The sequence below is a fragment of the Chelonoidis abingdonii genome, chromosome 3 (assembly GCF_003597395.2).
Source record: "Chelonoidis abingdonii isolate Lonesome George chromosome 3, CheloAbing_2.0, whole genome shotgun sequence".
In the NCBI taxonomy this organism is placed as follows: domain Eukaryota; kingdom Metazoa; phylum Chordata; order Testudines; family Testudinidae; genus Chelonoidis; species Chelonoidis abingdonii.
The window spans coordinates 146,829,813-146,849,236 of record NC_133771.1 but is presented as its reverse complement, the minus strand read 5'-3'; the positions used below and the strand labels follow the sequence as shown (position 1 = coordinate 146,849,236).

The following is a 19,424-nucleotide window of genomic DNA, read 5'->3' as shown; positions in this document are numbered from 1 at the left end:
TCCGGTAGCCAAGGAGCGCTTGTCTGCGAGTAGCCAGCGCTCGTGCAGAAAGTGGAGGGGAAATGAATGCCGCTCCATTTGTTCTCGGCTTAAACGCCTTGCAAATGGGCACTTAGCTTGAAATGCGATCCCCGAGGACTGTAAAAGAGTCGTGTGGATCTCTGTCAGCAAGCCTGAGGTCGGCGCAGCAGGTCTAAGAACCGGTGAGCCGGCATGGGCCCGCACCGGTTGCGGGGAAGGGGCTACTCCCTGAACCCCGCTAACTATTATAAACTAACTATGCTAGTAAAGAAAAAATGCGTTAATATATAATATATATATAAAAGATTATAACTATATAATATATACACAAGAACTAACGATAGCTAGGGAAGCGTGTCAGCTAAGCTTCGCCTCCACTGTTCCAACGACACACGGGTGAAGAAATCTGGCACCATAGCGGCGCCACTCCAGGGGGCACCCTGCCAACCCACCAAGTGTTGCTAGGGTAAAAATCTTCCAACGAACGTGCATGCGGCGCGCGCACACCTAACTGGAATAGATATGAGCAACACATCTCGAAGAACAACAGTTACAAAGGTGAGTAACCGTCTTTTTCCCCTCCCAGATGAGACAGTCAGTTCACTCCTGATCACTGTTATGTGCATGTTACCATCCAAAACTGGTAAGGAAGGAGTTATTAAACCTTTCTTTGCAAAGACAGGTGTAACTTGTAATCTGTGGTTTTGTTTTCCTTTTCTTAACTCATTTATGACTTTTCAGCCAGCAAGCATGCTCAACCCTTAATTTAAGCTGTAATTCAGTCACAATATTTATTCTATCAGATGAGAAAGAACTCAGTCATGTATTAAAATAGGAGTTTGCTAAGCATTGTTCACTACTGTCAATTCCCCAGTGTCATGCCATATATGGCAATTGGGTTGGACAGAAACTAGGAAAAAAAAACAACTAGCAGGGAAATACTTTCCTTTCTGATGTGGGATTAGTTCTGTATGGCTGCTGACCTAGGAGTTTGTACAGATTCTCTGGTCAATGGTAGATTTAAGGAAGGAAGCAGGCAAAGTACTTCCTAAGGTTACTTGAGTCCAGCAGAAATTTTGTACTTTATACAAAATCTCAAACTGAAAAACTCTCTCCCTGAATAAAATCCATTTTACTGTTATTTTTCCTATACAAGATTGGAACAAGAGAATTCAGCCACACAAGGAGGAAATAAAGAGAAGAGAAGGATGGAAAGGAACTCTGTTGGGAGACTACTCTGTGTGTACTTAAAATTAAGAATTATTAAGTAAGACATGGTAAATTTGTCAATGCTCTCACCTGTAATAATTTTAAAGAAAAAAGTTCTTTGGCACAGACTAGTGTTTTCTGAATTAGAATGCATTAAACAAAATGATGCACTGGTTAAAATTCAGAAGGTTTGTGTGTAAAACTTCCCTCAGGATCAAGCAATATATAAAATTATAGCCCTGAGGTGCAAATAAATCAAAACCCTTTTCAGTCTACAGGGTAACAGGAAAAAAACACTACTCACTAAAAAGGATGAACTACTTTGGACCAAAAGCAGTCTATTGGGTAATGCACTTTAAAAAGAACAATACAGGGCTTGATTCTATGAGGTACTAAGCACCCTCATCGCTGACATTAATTGCACAATGTACAAACAAATAGAAACCCTTAATCAGAGCTAAGTTTCAACAATATACTACTGCTAAACAATACAATATCATCTCCGGAGTTTGCAGTACAGAACAATTCATAGTGTTTTTTAAATAAGTTTATTTAAATTTTTATGACAAATACAGAAATGATAAATTTAGGGTACAGTTTCAAGACACCAATTTAACATTATGCACATTTCAAAATAAAATATCAACCCAACAGTGGTTTATGTAACTAATCAAGGCAACCAGGTACCGCTCTACCCAATTATTAAACTGTAAACAGTACAGGCTACTGCAAAGAAGTGCTCTAATTGGAAGACTGGGACTTATGAGATAAGGTATCCCAAACATAAGGTACAAAAGACTAGCAAATAGCTCTCTTGAAGATTTATTCGTAAATTATTTCATTTTTAGTTTCAAATAGTAAAGAACATCCCATCTTTATCCTCAATTTAAAAGTGTCTATTAACTTTCTTAACTAGCCAACATCACTAGTAGAAGTTGCCCATTATACTGTGTTTCACAGAGATAAGAAGGATCTTTACATTATTCATTTTGTTCAGTCAACCAGATTAATATTCCTTTTATTATAATGATTAGTAGGAATAATTTTTCACATTAAACAGCATAGAGATATAAATTGCATTTAATTTTAAATAATTATTTATAAACGTCTTGTTTAGGTATGGGAAAATAATTATAGCCTGGATTAATTTTTTCTTTTATTGTAAAATAATGCCAAAACCTCTAGTCATTTTCAAAGAGCTACACACCATTCTTCTAAACAAGCCTGGAACATTATTATTAATCCTCAGCAATTAAATTTATCATTTTCAAACACAATGGGTCAGAAACTAGAAGGCCATCCCTGATTTGCATATAAATATACACAACTTTTAAATCTATATACAACCCTAACATTTGTTATGGTCTTCTTTAACAGACTGAGTAGTTTGTTTGAGTCCAGTAGGAAAGAAAATTGTGTGGGTTATCAGTTTTGTTCTCATCCCACACTTACAGGCAGAGTGTGCCTTTGCATTTCCATTTTAATACCCCACAGGTTGTATTTGACCATTGGGTTGCTCTGTGATAAGCTAAGAATTGCTTTCTACATTGCTGTTTTGTTTTCTTTCAGGATCAAAATCACTACTTTCATATAAGATCTTGTTTCTCATCCCTTCTTGAATAATTCTTTGCTGGATCCTTAGTTTTGCATGATTGTATCTGCAATATATCCTTAAGGAAGAAAAAAAACAGTACACGTTACCACTATTCAACTAGTTAAAATGAACTGTAAATTCTACACATCATAACTGGACATTTTACAAGCATTTATGTAAATATTAGCACAGCTGCTAATTCTCTAAGGCATGGTTCTACAGCCACTTTGCACAAGGAATTCCCATGTGAAAGCAGCTACAGAATTGATTCCTAAACAGAATTATTTTTTTACTTTTAAAGATCTGAATTTGGTCCCAATCCTGCAAATACTTACACACCTGCATAGTTTTAAACATGTGAACAGTCCTCATTGATTTTAATGGGACTACTTATGTACCTAAAGATAAGCACATCTTTAAGTGTTCACAAGATTATGGCCTAAGCTACAATTTTAACTGAAAGACTTGACAGTGGGAGGAAACAGAGACATGAAGGAAGGAGAGGACAAGAGGACTGCATGGTCTCTTAGGAGCCTAAGCCACATGTAGCAGAATGCTTTTTTAAATTTAATTTTTATTAAAAATATCAAGTCTAACAGCTTAAGGTTTATGAACATCCTTGCAAAAATAAGTTTTGGGAATGGATTTAAAGGAGAGGAAGGAGGCATGGCTAAGAGTCATGAAGGGTCTTCCAAGAAAGAATATGAAAGGTGACAGAGAACAGCACAGGAATATATGTACAAATTTGCAGCACTGGTCTGTCAAAATTCAAGAAACATCTTATATACCAGCATCCTAAGGTTGTCAAAACAAAACCTCCCATTCCAAAGTCAAAAGATCTTCTAACTCTACCTGAAAGAGAAAAAACAGATAATGAAAACAATTATCCAAACTACTTTTATTTCTCTCAACTAGCAGAACAAAACCAAGCAGAAAATTTAACCTCTCTTGCAGAGGAAATACAGGAAAACAAAAAATACTCACTGGTTGCTAAAAAATGTCCAAGGCCCACAGCTAGGGAACCCAGTGACCCATAGAGTATTGACTCTCGTGAACAGGGAATATTTTGGACATCAAGGATTCCTAGGAGCTTAAAGGTCTAGAATTAAAAAAAAAAAATTAATTATGACTCTTAATTCAGATAATTTTTTAAAAAGAAATAATACATTAGAGCTGTATTCTCCATCCCTCTTTCTGATTTTCAGACAAAAAACATGGTCCCCTATAGATTAAGTCGTTAGTACAAAATTTAATTTGTTGTTGGTTTTATTTTAAATACTCCATAAGACTTCCATTATTTTTAGCTGTATTTGTTTTTGTGCAAAATAATGCACTGTCATACAAAACATGAGATTGTGAAAATAGAGTCAAATTCATACCAAATCTATCCTGTTAGACCACTGACTTATGTCAGGGATGAATTTGGCCCTCTGTGTAATTCAGTGATATGAAGTAAACTTTGAAAATTTACCAATAATACTCATTCATTATAAGCAATCATCAGTGCCTTCTAAAACCAGATTGGGGCTAATAAAGCGATTATACATTTGCTAACTCATTCCATCACTTCAATTTAAAATCTAGAAAAAGGATAAATTTCCATACAGAGGCTCCAATCTCAAATCTAGCACAAGGCTGACTTGGATCCCCCTTTATTGTGTGCACACACAAGGGTGCACATGTGTACACACACAGCGCGCCATGGTATCTTTCAGATTTTTAGGGTTGTCTCCATGACAACTAAAATGTGTTCAGATTGAGGAAGTATTTTTTGAGATTAAGACTTAAAATGGCTCAATTCTGAAATCTCTGCGTCCTACCTGCCCAACAGAGTCACATTACCCCACAAAATTTGAGACATAGCCCATGTCCAAAGTCTACCTAACGCAAGAGGAAGTGTTCAAGGAAGAGAAAAGAAAAATGTTTTTTAAAACTATTATTCAAAAGTTAGACATGATCATTTCAATGAAAACAGTGATGGGGAGGGAAAAAAAAAACATGGTGAAGAATATTCTTATTCTCCAAACCCACCAAGGCTAATTTTCATCTTTAGGTGCCTAAAGACCTTTAAAAAAAGTCTGCCCTTAAGTAACTTGCTAAAGGTTACATAAGATGTTTGTGGCAGAGCTGGAACAGAACGCCAATGTCTAAGTTTCTAAATTAACTGACCCATGTCTACCCACCAGATCATACAGGCTCAAACTGCTTTATATATCTTTACTTGGCCAACTGCAAAATAAGGATAATATTTACCCACTCTATGAAGTGATTTGAGATGTACAGATTTAAAAAAATCTATGTTTTTCAGAGGCGTTATCTTGAACAGGGGCTCTCAAACTGGGAGTCGGGACCCCTCAAGGGGGTCGTGAGGTTATTACATGGGGGGGGGGGGGTCGCAAGCTGTCAGCCTCCTCCCCAAAGCCTGCTTTGCCTCCAGCATTTATAATAGTGTTGAATATATTAAAAAGCATTTTTGATGGAGGGAAGGGGGAAAGAATCACACTCAGAGACTTGCAATGTGAAACCAGTACAAAAGTTTGAGAACCACTGATCTTGAAGCACTGAAATTCGATAAATTAGCTAGGAGGGCTTTGAGAACTAGTAGATTAAGCATTATGTGTGTAGGCAACAGACCAGGGTTTTAACCCTGAGTTTGACAATTTACTGAGCTATTTTAAAGCATATTTTACCAGCATTCAGCTTGTAGTTATGTTGTGCTGCACATGAACATGTGACTAACTTAATTACATAGTGAACACGTGCATCTTTGTCAGGCAGGCATTGCAGGAGACAATTTGTTCGGGCAGCATTACTCACAATCCTTTAACATAATAATCTGATGACCTGTCCATCCCATTTAAAATTGTAAAAAGCTATATATTTTCATGTACATTCACAAAAGAACAATAGTATCTCTTACAAAATTCAAAAAGAATTAGTTTTAAAAACATATGCATTTCTGTAAGAACATATTTCAACAACAGAACAACCTTTACTCTGACCAAAAATAAAAAAATATAGCTCGTCAGTAATCATGAACACAATCCTTTTGGGAAAAAAAGTGTTATATGTAGCCCTGGGTTTCTAAGGGAATTGAGCGCCTACTACTCTTAGATCCCTTTGAAAATCCAAGGGATAAACATCATTGAATATTGATCAGCCTCAAATGCTGGTGTGTGTGTGTGTATGTGTGTGTGTATATATATATATATATATATATATAATATTACCCAAAACTGATAGCTATTCACTTTTATATTACATTAGTCTCCAATAGTAATTAGAAGTAACATTACCAAAAGAAAAAACATTTAACAATTTACAATAGGTTATTTTAGATTTATAAAAGCCTCTACAGGCATTTCTAGATCCTCTGCTCTGAATATAGTTAACTGAAAGTATTTCCTACTTAATAATATTCTTCCAAAAAATCTGTTTAGATACAAAAATCAAGATGAAAAAATATGCATAAAAGGCCCCCAAAATATAAGGCTCAGACTCAAAGTTGCTATTGTTGTGATGAAATCTGCATTTCTTTGCTGATAAGAATGTGTTTGTTCATTACGAAGGCACATTTCTGTCTTGCTTTTACATCCTTAGATTTAGCATATGTTATGATCAACAGCTATGTTGTTACTTAGTATCTTTAGTTTTTTTAAAAGTTATTTTTTAATTTGGAATAGTACTGTTCTTGGACACTTTAGTTATATCACTGACCAGGGCTTCACTCCAGCTCCAAAATATACGTTGCCACACCCCATCTCTTTCAAGGAGTTTTGTTTTCTTAACTGAACAGAAAATCGGTCTTCACTCAGTCTTCACTTTCAGGTTTCAGTTCTATCCCACTCACAGGCCTCACAACTTCCCACTTCTAACCAGCTCTGCCCCCTCTTTTGGGTAGCAGCCTCAGGGCTGTCTCCCTGAGAATCTGGCCCTTTGCTCCAGAAGACCTACCATGGGAGTTAGCTCCACTCCATTGTGGCTTTCCTGCCTCAGGCACACCTCTCTCAATCACCCACTAGCAGCTTTTTAAGGTCAGGTGTATTCAAGCCCCTCCCTTTAATTGGGTGGACTGGACTCATCTGCTATGATCCAAGGGAGCTGGGCCTAGGTTATCCACAGGAACCAGCTACCCTGTGACAAGATGGTATAGAAGAAGCTATGCTATTGTATTACTTTTGAGAGGTTCTTACGCAATTTAGGTTCTTATGGAATTCTTACGACTAGTATTAGACTGCCTGTATATATACGAGATTAGAATTTGTACACAAGTGTAGAAGCTCTGCAAAAGATTTTGGTAGAAAGTTTAAATACATAAATGTCATTGGCTGGGAACAGTGAACCGCAGCCACAGGGAGCTCAGGGGCTCCATGCCTGCAGATGCTCTAAGTAAACAAAACGACAATGTATTAGATATTCAATGATTCCAGAGAGTTTAAAATCATCAAATTTTGGTGTAGACCCATTTATAAGCCAACCACTGCTCTCTGATGTGTCACTTTTTTACCAAAAATATTTGGCTTATGAATGAGTATATACAGTAATCTGAAACTAGTCAAAGCAGAGAACAGGGAGTCTCAATTTTTTCATAGTTGTGGTCCACACTAAGTTTCAATGGACCATCTCCCATCCCACTCTCAATTGTACTGACTGCCTCTCTTCCCAACTGTGACTGCATAACATTCCTGTGACAATTAAATCACCTGATTATGTGGAAAAGAGATATTAGGAAAGCATCTACTGTATTTTTAGCACACTTCACCAGCTGGAAATAAGGATGAAAGCCAGCACGATATGACCTAACAACCTCTGTATTTCAGCAGGAAATATTTCAGCAGATCACAGATTGAGAACCTTTGTCCTAAGAGTAGTTATATTCAGTTAAAATTAACTGGAAGTAAAATTTAAGAGCATGTAAGAGGCTTCAATTAAAATGTAATGTATTTTAATACAAAAAATATTGGTGGTAAACAATATGCTGCATTTGTGTACACAATGGTGCCATCCATTGAAAAAGGAGACCCAAAAAAAAAAAAAAATCATCACAGGAAACCTTCAAGCTTCTTCAAATTCCCATGAGTTTTTCCATCTGTTTTTCAATGGCTGACAATGCATCAGGGCAATCGCCAGGCTCTTCAGAATCTGGAAGAGCCCTAAATCACATTCCATAGAAAAACCAGTGGGGAAGCATATATGGCCATCTTCATTAGCATCTCCCCTGCATGCCCTATTCCTTTGATAGGTTACCACCCCCCAAAAAGGACGACATGGGTCTTGTCCCAAACCTGGCAGATTCCAGGGGCTCCTTGGGATGCCCTGTACCTCATCAGCATCTTGAAGGTAGGGCAGCTCCATTGGAGCCTTGGTACTAACTCCTCTCATCTTACAACATATGTCCCCAGTACATGTTCTGCAGAAAAGATAATTAATACAGCAGAGACTGTGACATATATTAAATATATAAAGGATCCTAGCCGCCCAAAGATCCACAACCAGATCAAGGGGAGAAGATAATCAGGTCCAAGAGAGCACATGACATTTACCAGCACATACTTATTTGCTTTTTAGTATTATTGGTTATTTTAGAATATTCACATATGAACGGTATGCATAATAGATAGGCTTAAAAGGACTAGATTGTATTGGTATGCATCAGTAAACACTGATTTTACTATTAAGGATCTGTACAAAGTGACAGAGTCCTGTGGCACCTTATAGACATATTGGAGCATGAGCTTTCCTGGGTAAATACCCACTTAGTCAGAGGTCAGCTTATGCTCCAATACTTCTGTTAGTCTATAAGGTGACACAGGACTCGGTGGCTTTTTACTGATTTCACTGTACATACAAATTACTAGACGATTCCATGAATAATAACTGAAATGTACAGTTAAGTTTGTAAAGTGCTGCTTGAACTACAGTTTGATTTCAGGATATATACTGTGTATATTTTGACATGCAATGTTGACAGTTTGTGCTTTAACAGTTACTAAGCTTTAACCTTTTGAATCTCAACATCAATTATCCTAAAATAATTATTTGGGCCTGCCCTAATTTCCTACAACTGTGAACACTGAATTAGACTAAACTTTTAAAAAATGCTTAAAAATCCCTAGCCATATTATCGGGCAAAATTATGAAAACTCCAGTCAGGGGCTCTGGAAGCCTAGTTAGGGGACGATCTTTGCAACCAGGGAACGGCCGGCCCGGCGCGGGGCTCTGGGTACTGACTTCGTAACCTTGATGATGCCCCTGTCAAATCAGCTTTGGCAGCCCCGCTGTGAGCGGGCGCTGGGGGAGGCGCGTCAGCTCTACACGGTGGGGGGACCTGGCTCTAGTGCAGGGGCGGCGGGAGAGCAGGCGCGGCTTCCACCCAGGGATGCGGCCCGGCGGCACGTCCACACGGGCAGGGCGCGGCCGCCCGGCTCTGCGCTGAATCCGCAGGGATCAGTCACTCGCCGGGGCCATGGCTCCACCCCGGGGCCGCAGGGACCCGCCCGGGCAGCGGGGGATGGGGAGGGCTCGGCTCCCCAGTGCAGCCACCACCCCGCGCTGAGGTGGTGGGGGGGGGGAGACACAGCCACCTGCTGGGCGGTCAAGGGCCTCCCCTGCCTGCTCCGGGGAGGCGCCGGCTCCCGGCGAGCCAAGCCAGCGAGGAGAAGGCGCCGGTCTGCTCCCCATCCCCCACCTTACCTTCTCCGAGCCGGGCTCGCCCTCCCGCGCCATGGCGCGGCTCACAGCGCCCTCCTCACGCTACCAGTGAGGCGGAGCCGGGCTGTGTGTAAAGTGCTAGAGAAAAGTGCCAGCAGCGCCGCTCTAGCCGTCCGCCCCGCCTCATCTCTATGGTGGCCGAGATGAGCGCGCCGGGCGCCATTTTAGGTATAGCGCTGAGAGATTCCAGCAAAATCCTTTGTTCACTGAAATGGGTCACGGACCAGCGCGGGGGCGCGCGCGGACGCGCGGCTCGCTCTTTCCCTGTGCGACCGCCGCGCGCGCGCGCTCTCGCTGAGCCTTTCGTACACGCTCACGGCGCGCGCGCGCACGGGCGCGGGTTGGGCCGTGGCGGGTGTCCCCGAGAGACGTGAGAGAGCTGGGGGAGGAGGGAAGATGGAGAATAAAATGGAAGGCGGCGATCAGTGCTTCCCTCAGGCGGCGACGCAGACCTGGGGCCAATGTTGGCCAGTGCTTCGTGCCTCCTCACAACGGGGGTGCAGCAGGCAACAGCACTTTTGGAGGCAGGGGGCAGCGCATGACATAGACCCCGCCCGCCCAACTGAGACAAGCCCCCAGCCCCTCTCAAGAGCATGAGGAGAAAGTGACAGCCTCTTTCCACATCTCCCTTCCAGCCTAATAGGCCCATTGCTGGGGTAGCTAATCACCAGTCACTGTACTAGAAGTTATGCCAGCAAAGTTATCTAAATTACAGTTTATGTAATTATAGGTTGTAACATGTTTGGTGCCCTGTACAATACATAATATGAAGCTAGGCTGTGCCCCAAATTAACAGCCATTTCCAGCTCCTATTGCCACCAGTGCAACCTGAATTATTAAGAGAGTTAAGAGGCACTGCAAACCAAAAAAGTAAACATGCTAAATATGCTGGTTGAGCAATGATAAGGTGGAGGAAGAGAGAAAGTGATGCATAACAGTGTATAAATAATTGAATGATGTGAACACTATGAAAGGAGAGGGATTATTTAGGGTTACAATTGTTAGAGCAAAAGGAATTTGTTAACTCTTTGCTTATGGCAATCCTCTGCTTATCATCCCAGTATCATCCCAGTTAATCTTTGCACGTATGTAACCCTTCTTAGATGCACGTAGGCAAAATACCTAGGAGAAAGATGTTAAACAGATCCAACTTATCTGCAAAAGGAATTCAAGAAATGTATGGACTAACAGAAGTTTTGCACGTAAAGATGTTTGTAACCTAGTATATAAAGGCTGTTCTGAGCCAGTAAGGTGTGTCTTCTTCCTTTGGCACTAGCCAAGAAAGAAGCACCCGTTCAGCTGACCGAGAATAAAAGATTGGTACCCGTCTTCCTGTCTTCCGTGCCTCCTTGGGGTAATTGAGTAGCTCCAGGGGAAAACGAGCCTATTTGGCTAACACAATGGAAAACAACTAGAAATAATGGGATATGATGAAGAGAAAATGTATGTTGAGAATCAAGAAAAACATCCCGACAGTCATGAGATGGTTCATACTGTAATTGGTCTTTTCCATCCCTCACTATTATTACATTATATACACATGAAATCAAACAGTAATATTTGGGGAAATAAACAGTGATAAACTTTTTAACGCTGTTGAATGACATAGAACAGAGTTTTTCAGTGGGACAGAATGGGAAAATTGAAGCTATTTTGCTTTAAGGGAAATAGAGGTTCTCTCTCATAAACAGTGAATTGTTGCGAGGGTTCATTTTAGGACGCTGCAATTGTATGGAGATTCATTTTAGGACATTAAAAAAAATAGAATCCTCTCCCTCTTGGTGATGACGAATTGTGTTGTTTCAACAAAACATTTGTAATATTGCTTATTGGTTTAAAAAAATCTTCCCTCACTGATTTAAATTTTCACAGTGTTTGAGAGCCCAGTCTCTTTACTAGACTAATAGTGTAGTTTGCTCTTTGCTCTATTCACGAATTTGTTGTCCACAGAGCATGCTCAGAAAAAATTAAGAGAATGTATATCACTAAAATGCACTGGTTAAAAGTTTCTTAAAAATCAATTCAAGACAGACAAGTATGGATTGAATTCTGATAGGTATACATTAGTTTTAAATATTTTCAAGTGATGATGATTATTATTTAAAGTGCTGTAAATGTATGGTACTTTACTACAGGTAAAATATGTTAAACAGAAAACAAATGGCAAAGTCTCTGCCCTGCAACGTTTGCAGTATATACTTTTATTTTAAAATGAATTCAGTTTTTAAAAATAAATTAAATTTTCATAAAGACTTTTCGAACAATGAGGACTGAAATAAGGAATTCTACAGAATAATATTTCTAAGATATTAATCATGCCATTATGAAGAAAAATAGATATAACTGTTACTCCTGCTTAGATGCATTGAAATAAAGAATGTGACTATTTTTGAACAACAGAATGGGAAAATAGTTATTTTTTTCTTTAAAATGCTGTAGTGTCACCTACTGTACAATAATGTTATTATTGTCATTTATTTGTATATTGTAGCTCCTAGGAGCCCTCATCCTGGGCCTGGAACCCATTGTGCTAGGTATTGTACTGAGCCTATCATGAAGTCTACCTTGTGTTTGATATGTAGGCAAGAGAATCAGTAACAAATATTACTGGATAGAAGAGACTTCATGGTATTGTGCCTGTCCATACAAAATCACTGACTCCATGAATGTCTCCAATGTCACAAAGAGGCTACTGGCTCATACTCACATAAAGGACAAGTTAACCACATACCTTGCAGGAAAAGCATTCCAGCACGCAAAGAATTGCTAGAAGAATTTCATTGTTACATGGTATAATGAAGTTGCTGCTTCACACTGTTCAATGGAGTTTCTTCATAGTTCCATTGAGCAGTCTGACACTACCATTATTTTGCATGCCATCAATGTCACAGAGAGAAGTGCTTCTAAACTCTGGATTTTTGCACAAGACACATGCTCTAGTGCTCTCTGTGGGACAATTTTACTACATTATGTTTCCAGACTATGTACAAAAGCATCTGGGAGATGTTGAAGGCCCCCTCCCCACCCATCTTCATGACCCAGTGGTTGCAGTCCATGACCCTCAAAAGTAACTACATCAGAACTGTTGGCCGAAACTGGAGGCCAGGAGTGTGGGTCTCAGGTTCACCTCTCTTCCCGTATCTGTCACCGAGGGTTTGTGCTCCCAGATATGACTCAGACAGGATTAAGCGGTGGTTCTCAAACTTTTATACTGGTGACCCCTTTCACATAGCAAGTCTTGGAGTGCGACCCCCCATTATCAATTAAAAAAACTTTTAAATATGTTTAACAATATTATAAATGCTGGAGGCAAGGTGAGGTTTGGGGTGGAGGCTGACAGCTCACGACCCCCCATGTAATAACCTTGTGACCCCCTGAGCGGTCCCGCCCCCCAGTTTGAGAACTCCTGGGATAAAGGTACAACAAGACTTATTGATGGGGTGGCAAGGACTCCCCAGGTAACAAGGTGAGATGGATAATAAAACAAGGCTTATCAATAGGGATCTATATATGAGGATCAAAATGGCAATGACACTACGGCAGCTTGATTTGATGGTGTCTTCTCCTCTTCAGGATGGATGCAGCACGACAGGACCGACGGATCCCTCAGATGGAGACACGACCTCAAGGCAGAAAGTATTCAGGTAAATCCCTCCCCCTCCCTTTACCTGCATCGTCATGCGTGGGACAAGCAATCACTATAGGAGATGGATTAGGTGCATATAGGTCAGTATGTAACCCTTCTGCCCCTCTGAGTTGGCAGCAACAAGGGCTGGGTTCAGTATCCAGGGGTTCCATTTCAATAACCCAATGCATAACTGGCTCAAGCCCCCGCCCAGTGACCTGGGACACTTACATACCACATCCCCCTGGGCATCTCTAGGAGGCAATACTTTCCTTCTCGCAAGCATGGAGTCCGAGTGTAGCAAAATCTTTTTAATAAAGGAAGGAAACAATGTGGCATCCCATTGGAGAAACACCACAAACAGGATTATAACACAAACCATAAGCAAAAACCCACCTCCAAGTACTTTTGGCAATGTCCTTTCTCCCTTAGGGTCTTAAGCCCAATCACCCCAAAGTCCAACAACCTGAAAGTCTCTGGTCAGTGCCACCCCAGAATTCAAAAGTTTATCTGCAGAGTTTTACCCCCTCCCCCCCAGCTTGGGTGGAAATGGCAGGGAGGAGTCCACACAAGGTGTTAAGAGGCACCTTACTTGGGCCAGGGCCAACTGCTCCACCTCTCTGTGGAGGTCTGCTGCAGCCTTCACCACAACCAGCTCCATTACACCAGCCGTCCCTGCAAACCGCTTCACTCCACTCACTGTTCCATGGGTTGCTCCAACGTGCTGCAAACTGCTCCGCTCTGCCAGTCACTTAATGATAGGTCTTCAGGCTCCCCCACTAGTTCGCACAGCACTCAGTGATCTCAGCTCAGCTCTTTCAGTGATTTCAGCTCTTAGGAGGGGAGCCCTGGTGCTGGTGCACCATTGGTCCAACATGAATTCAGCTCAGCAGTCTCTAGATAGACTCCTAATGGAATCAAAATTAGCTCTACTCTTTTACAGTGGAGAATGTGCAATTGGTGTTCCAGGCCCTCAAAAGGGGCCCATACCATCAGGTACACACACCAGTCACCAACCTCTCTCAATTCACTGAGTTTTGGAACTCATGTCCCTTGTCTAGCAAGTGTCACTTAATTTATATTGAGACATCTGTCATAAAGCAGTCTCATAGTTCTTCATTCACATAATCAGGTGGCAACACTTTATTTATCCTGCCCCAATAACAAAGAAATTGGGGATCCCAGAGCTGTCAAAATAACCATCCCAGGCTGCCTTGGGCTATGCTGGGTGTGCCCATGCAAATACCTGAGATTTCACACTTCCTGAAATTCTTTCCACACTTCCCATAATTCACCACCAGATGTCAGGGTAGAGCTCATCCCGACTTTGCTTACAAGTATATTCCCTGCTTCAGATGACCCTTGTGGGATGAATGGCCTACCCTGTTAACCCTCAGCCACTTGCTGTACCCCAAACGGACAGCAACAAGACTCCACCACTCCGGTGGGCAGCCAGGATCTAATCTGAGCTCTGCTCTTATATAAACATAGGGTTGCTAGGCAGATTAGCTGATGACAGTAACCATCTTTTCCTTCCTAAACATAAAAAGGCGCCAAATTCAGAGTGAGGAGAGGACAAGAAGGACTTACAAAATGGATGCCTACTTGTCCTTTAGAGGATCCAAAATGGCCTTAGGATTTTTAACTCTCCAGCATGGCTTTTTTTTTACATTTTCCTGGGCTGGCCAAGACTTCAGAAACAGTGGAAGCTGTCAACCTCATGTAAAAATCCTCCTCTCAGGGGTGAAAGTAACTTCAAGGACTTACCAGTACTCCATAGTCCTTAGAAGGGGGCGGGGTCTCTACCAGAAGAGGTGAGTCCTTTACCAGATGAGGCGGGTCCTCTAAATACCCGGGAGCTTTACATCAGGATTTAAAGGGCCCAGGGTTGGGGCTGTGGTAGCAGCAGCTGGGAGCCCTTTAAATCGCCTCTGGAGCTACCAGCTGCAGATGTGGCTAGGAGCCCTGGGGGTGATTTAAAGGGCCTGGGGCTCTGCTGCAGTAGTGGCAGCCGGGAGCCCCTGGCCCTTTAAATCACACCCAGAGCCCCGCTGCTGCTACCCCAGGGCTCCAGCAGTGGGGCTTGGGTGGCAATTTAAAGGGCCTCAGAGGATAGCCACAGTGGGAGCCCTGAGCCCTTTAAATCGCCACCCAAGCCATACTGCCGGAGCCCTGGGGTAGCAGCGGCAGTTGGGGGATGGGGCGGTGATTTAAAGGGCCTGAGGCTCCGGCTGCCGCTACCACCCCAGGCCCTTTAAATCGCCACCCGAGCCACGCTGCTGGAGCCTGCAGTAGCAGCAGCGGGGGTCTGGCGGTGATTTAAAGGTCCTCATTGAGTAACAGGCCTACCCTGTCCTTGGTCTTCCTCTTGCTTCTAATTTATACGTAGAATGTTTTCTTGTTACCCTTTATGTCTCTTTGATCTCATTTTGTGCTTTAGTCATTCTAATTTTGTCCCTACATACTTGTGTTATTTGTTTATATTCATCCTTTGTAATTTGACCTAGTTTCCAGTTTTTGTAGGACTCATTTTTGAGTTTCAAATCACTGAAGATCTCCTGGTCAAACCAGGGTGGTCTCTTGCCATACTTCCTATCTTTCCTACGCAGTGGGATAATTTGCTCTTGTGCCCTTAATGTCTCTTTGAAAAACTGCCAACTGTCTTCAATTGTTTTTCCCCTTAGACTTGTTACCCATGGGATCTTACCTACCAACTCCCTGAGTTTGCTAAAGTCTGCCTTCTTGAAATCCATTGTCTTTATTGTGTTGTTCTCCCTCCTACCATTCCTTAGAATCATGAACTCTTCCCTTTCATGATCACTTTCACCAAGCTGCCTTCCACTTTCAAATTCTCAACCAGTTCCTCCCTATTTGTCGTAATGAAATTTAGAATAGCCTCTCCCATAGTAGCTTTCTCCACTTTCTGAAATAAAAAATTGCCTCCAATACATTCCAAGAACTTCTTGGATAATCTGTGCCCTGCTGTGTTATTTTCCCTTATACCTCCTCCCTTTTTTCCCTGCCTGTCCTTCCTAAGCAAGCCGTAACTTTCTATATAATATTCCAATCATGCATATTATCCCACCAAGTCAATTCTGTGATGTCAACTATGTCATAGTTGTGTTTGTTTAGTAGCACTTCGAGTTCTTCCTGCTTCTTCCCCATAATTCTTGCATTAATATACAGACATCTAAAACACTGATTTGATTCCCTCCCACCTCACCAGTTCTGTCTTGTATCTCCCTTATCCCTGCTATAACAGCCCAAATTCCGACCTTCTCCCAGGTCTCCATGTTTTTGACTTACCTGTGGGCTTTTGTCACCTGTGTTAGAGGAAAGGACAGAAAGGCCAAGAAATATATGTGGGACTATGCTTCCTGTTTCCTTAGATCAGGGGTAGGCAACCTGTGGCACGCGTGCCGAAGGCGGCACACAAGCTGATTTTCAGTGGCACTCACGCTGCCCAGGTCCTCGCACTGGCCCAGGAGGCTCTGCATTTTAATTTAATTTTAAATGAAACTTCTTAAACATTTTAAAAACCTTATTTACTTACATACAACAACAGTTTAGTTATATATTATAGACTTAGAGAAAGAGACCTTCTAAAAATGTTAAAATGTATTACTCGCACGCAAAACCTTAAATTGAAGTGAATAAATGAAGACTCGGCACAGCACTTCTGAAAGGTTGCCAACCCCTGGCTTAGATTCAACCCTCCCTTTCCTGCATCTGTCAACTGGTAGGTTTTATTTTCCCATAAAGGGGCATTCCCACCTCTAATAACGAGGAGTCAGTTGGGATAAGGTGAAAAACAAATAAAGTGTATTGAAGAATAGATGTACAATGAATAGCAAAGAAAGGAGGGAGGAAACAGTAAATTATGCAATACAGTGATTCCCCAAAATAAACCCTATAAACAGGTAAAGTAAACCCCAATAGAAACCTTCTTCTATAGATTAAGCTTTGATTGTTGCCTGGGACCTCAGTCCTCTGGCTAATTGAAAGCCATCGGAGAGGAGTTCCAGAGAGTCTCTTGGTGTTCCTCCAGGTCTGAAGAAGAGTAGATGGTATGTCGGGGGACAGCAGCTGAAGATGGATGATGGTAAGTGGGATATGGCTGTCTGTCCTCTTTTCCTTGCAGGTGATGGCAAATGCATGTCCAAGTGGAAGCAGAGCTGTGAAAAGAAAACCCTAGCCCCCTCTACCACTCGGATGGGTAAGTTAGTGCAAGTCAGACCTCCAACAGTCATTTGCTGTCACTCAGATGGACTGCCCCCTGAGCAGTGCTTGGGACAGACTTATCTAACCTTGCTCAGGAAACTCCATAGAAGAAACAGAAAACCCCTTCTGGGAAACCCCGTGGAAAAAGCGGTAAAAGCCAGGTCTATCCAGAAGTTGTTTACCACTTCTGAGGAGAAATAAAAGGCGGGAAAACTGTGATCAGCTGGGTCACATGGGCACAAGCTTCATTTTAGGAACCAATATGGGTTCCTGAAAGTATACAAAACATACAAAATGGACATAACGTAAGAAGACCTGCCCCCTTCAAACCTAGTTTAAAGCCCTCCTCACTAGGTTAGCCAATCTGTATCCAAATATGCTCTTCCCCTTCCTTGATAGGTGGACTCCATTTCTGCTTAGCAGTCCTTTCTGGGACAGCATCCCATGGTCAAGGAAGCTGAAGTCCTCCTGGTGACACCATCCTCACAGCCAGACATTCACCTCCAGGATGCATCTGTCTCTTCTGGGCCCCTACCCTTAGAATCATAGACTATCAGGGTTGGAAGGGACCTCAGGAGGTCATCTATTCCAACCCCATGCTCAAAGCAGGACCAATCCCCAACTAAATCCTTGACCGGAAGGATCGAAGAAAACACCATCTGCGCTCCCAACTCTTTCACCCTTACTCCCAGAACGCTGTAGTCACTTCTGATCTGCTGAGGGTCATACCTTGCAGTATCATTAGTGCCCACATGGATGAGTAACATGGGGTAGCAGTCAGAGGACCAGATGATCTTTGAGAAGCCCTCTCTAACATCTCAGATATAGGACCCTGGTAGGCAGCATACCTCCCAGGATGCCATGTCAGGGTGACAGATGGGTGCATCCGTCCCCCTAAGAAGAGAGTCACTAACCACCACTATCTTACATTTTCTCCTGGGCATGGTGGCTGCAATTCTCCTAGCCTTGGGGGTATATGGCTTCTCCTCCTCCATCTTTGAGGGTGATTCCTCATTGCTCATTGCCAGGGCAGCATCATGGTTTTCTGTCACCATGGTCGGTGGGTTGGGTTGGGAGTCAGAATGGAGCATAACCTACTGCCAGAAGTAACCAGCAGCCAGTGTCTTCCCTGTGACAGAGCCATATCCTCCTCCCCAGTTGGTGTGACAGCAGTCCTCTGTAGCTAGATAGCTTCTTCAGCCTTGGATGTCTCCATAGGAATATTCTCGAGGAACTCCTCGTGGGCACAGATATTCAGCCTAGCCACCTCCTCCTGTAGCTCTCCTACCTGCTTCCTGAGAGAGTCCACCAGCAGGCACCTTTCACACTGGACAGTTCCCCTAGCCTGGCTTTCTGAGAGTGGGAAATGCAGGCCACAGTCTCTGCAAATCCACACCAGGATCTGGGTAAAGGCATCCATGGTCAGGTTGTCAGTCTAGATACAGATGCAGGTGAAGGAGATTGGAGCAGCGTTGGCATTGGTGATGCGGCCCTTCCTAACCATCCCCTGCCCACAAACTCCCTCTCAAACTACCCTGCGGCTGGGCAGGAGAGGTTCAGCAAGCTGTCAACTGGTCAATACTGCTATTCTCAACCCCTCCTTGGGCTAGGGATTGAGAATCAGGTAACTATACTGAAAGGCTAGGAAAGCAGGAGCTTCATCTCCTGCAAACAAAGCCTTTTGTCTCTGAGACTCCTGTTTACACAGACGGGGCATCCTACAGGCTTTTCAGTGCCCAAGCAGCAGGAGGTGCCCATCAGTACCTGAGAATTGTGATCGCTTCCTGCTCCAGCTGTGACAAGTGCATTTTCTGTCTGAGTTCAGTGGTTCAGCAATCCACTACTGTCATAAGTTCATTCAGGGGCAAAAGGCTCACTTTTGAATTCACAAAGATTGTGAAAAGCACAGCAAGCCGCAATGATGCGGATAGTATTGATGAAAGTGGAATCCAAACAGTTCTATAAACAGGACCAGTGAGATTTCAGTCTTCCAAATGCACATCCAATGTCCATTCTTTACATTTTGGTAGTGTAATGAAACCT

The 19,424-nt window shown here is 42.4% G+C and overlaps 1 protein-coding gene across 1 annotated transcript; it reads right to left on the bottom strand.

Annotated features, from left to right (window-relative positions):
* Nucleotides 1-1,773: 1,773 nt before the first annotated feature.
* Nucleotides 1,774-9,747, bottom strand: COX20 (cytochrome c oxidase assembly factor COX20). The gene is made up of 4 exons (XM_032801075.2): nucleotides 9,518-9,747; nucleotides 3,809-3,923; nucleotides 3,613-3,676; nucleotides 1,774-2,900 (listed from the first exon to the last, which is right to left on the bottom strand). Exons 1-4 carry the CDS (start codon nucleotides 9,548-9,550, stop codon nucleotides 2,759-2,761), a joined length of 354 nt encoding a protein of 117 aa, XP_032656966.1. The 5' UTR covers nucleotides 9,551-9,747; the 3' UTR covers nucleotides 1,774-2,758.
* Between the last annotated feature and the right edge of the window lie 9,677 nt (nucleotides 9,748-19,424).

Bases quoted from the DNA above. Each gene is read 5' to 3' on its own strand.
- COX20 (XM_032801075.2), bottom strand. From the start codon at position 9,550: ATGGCGCGGGAGGGCGAGCCCGGCTCGGAGAAG. The intron at 3,924-9,517 runs GTAAGGTGGGGG...TTTTAATTCTAG, and splicing joins GCGAGCCCGGCTCGGAGAAG to ACCTTTAAGCTCCTAGGAAT. The intron at 2,901-3,612 runs GTATATAAGATG...TTCTTCCTTAAG, and splicing joins TTGACAACCTTAGGATGCTG to GATATATTGCAGATACAATC.